The 1,456-nt window shown below is 46.9% G+C and overlaps 1 protein-coding gene across 1 annotated transcript in view; it reads left to right on the forward strand.

Annotated features, from left to right (window-relative positions):
* XRCC5 (X-ray repair cross complementing 5) overlaps positions 1-1,456 on the forward strand; it is a 93,893-nt gene that overhangs the window by 72,145 nt on the left and 20,292 nt on the right. The window contains exon 18 of the mRNA XM_019522646.1: positions 703-799. Coding sequence (XP_019378191.1) covers positions 703-799 — 97 coding nt within the window. The remainder of the gene's footprint in view (positions 1-702; positions 800-1,456) is intronic.

Consider the following 1,456-nt stretch of genomic DNA (forward strand, 5'->3'; position numbering starts at 1 on the left):
ACCCAGCTCATCAAAAGTATTTTCTTGCTTTGAAAACCTCCATTCTCTGTTTCTGTCTTCCAGTGAGCCAGCAGCTGATAAACCGCATCGATCAGTTTTTGGAAAGTAAAGGCTGGCAGTATTATAGGAAGAGCATTGATTGTATCCAAGTTTTCAGAGAGGAGGCCATTAAGGTAATGGTGATGTTTGAAAACTGTGCCTGAATTCGGGGAACAATGTCGATATGCCAAACCAGCATGAACCAAAACTTCAGCGACGATGACAAAGTAGCAACAGGAAGAGAGTACCAGATGGAAACCAGTAGTCCCGCATCTGGAAATTCGAGAGAGGTTTTAATGCTGTTTTGGTTCTTGGGCCTCTTTGGAATAGGAAACAGATTCTCCTGTTGGTTTTTATTCACCGTGAAAAGACAGTGCCTGCGACCTACTGGTTGCAGAAGAGAAACGTGCCACCCTCCAGATACTTGCTTAGACAAAGCTAGTCACAGAAGCCGCTGTGCAGCTTTGGGTAATGTGTTTTCTTTTGCGAGTCACCACACTTTAGAAATCCCAGTGTTAGTGGAGCTAGATGAACGTGCAGTAGCTTGAAATATCTTCTTTTCCCCATTTACCATGCTGGGGGACGGTATGATGAATTAAGATTACAGCTCTTTGGTATGAAGCTAATTTAATTTTTCTGTTATCTTTGTTGTTGTTTTGCCAGCTGTCAGAAGTTCAGCGCTTTAATGATTTCCTGCAGGCCCTGAAAGGAAAGGTGGAAGATAAAGGCTTAACTGATTTCTGGGAGATTGTGATACAAGGTAGGATGACGATTGACCCCTCACTCCTCTGCCATTGCAATTTTTGTGAGAGGAATCCATGTGCTCACAGGGGATGACTGAAAATGAGCAGATTAGCATTTCTTATGTATATAGTTCCCATAAAACATGTAGAAATCCTTCTACATCCAAGCTGTGGGGTAAAGTGAATACACCGGCAGGCAGGTACTGCATCCAGGCAGACCTGGATACATTGGAGAAGTGGGCGGATCTGAACAGGATGCGGTTCAACAAGGACAAGTGCAGGGTGCTGCACCTGGGGAGAGGGAACCAACATTATGGTTATAGGTTAGGGGCTGACCCTCACAGCAGCACAGAGGCAGAGAGGGATCTTGGAGTCAGGATTGACTCCAGGATGAATATGAGTAGCTAATGCGACGAAGCAATAGGCAGAGCCAACCACACCCTGTCATACATCAACAGGGGCATCACTAACAGGTCCAGAGAGGTCTTGCTTCTCCTCTGTGCGGCACTGGTCAGGCCACAGCTGGAGTACTGTGTCCAGTTCTGAGCGCTGCACTTCAAGAAGGACGTGGGGAACCTGGAGAGAGTCCAGAGGAGGCCACTTGTATGGTTGAGGGCCTCTGTGGCCAGCCCTATGAGGAGAGGCTGAGGGACCTGACTCTCTTCAGTCTCCAC

This window comes from Gavialis gangeticus, unplaced genomic scaffold (assembly GCF_001723915.1).
Source record: "Gavialis gangeticus isolate Ggan-Ray unplaced genomic scaffold, GavGan_comp1, whole genome shotgun sequence".
Lineage (NCBI taxonomy): Eukaryota > Metazoa > Chordata > Crocodylia > Gavialidae > Gavialis > Gavialis gangeticus.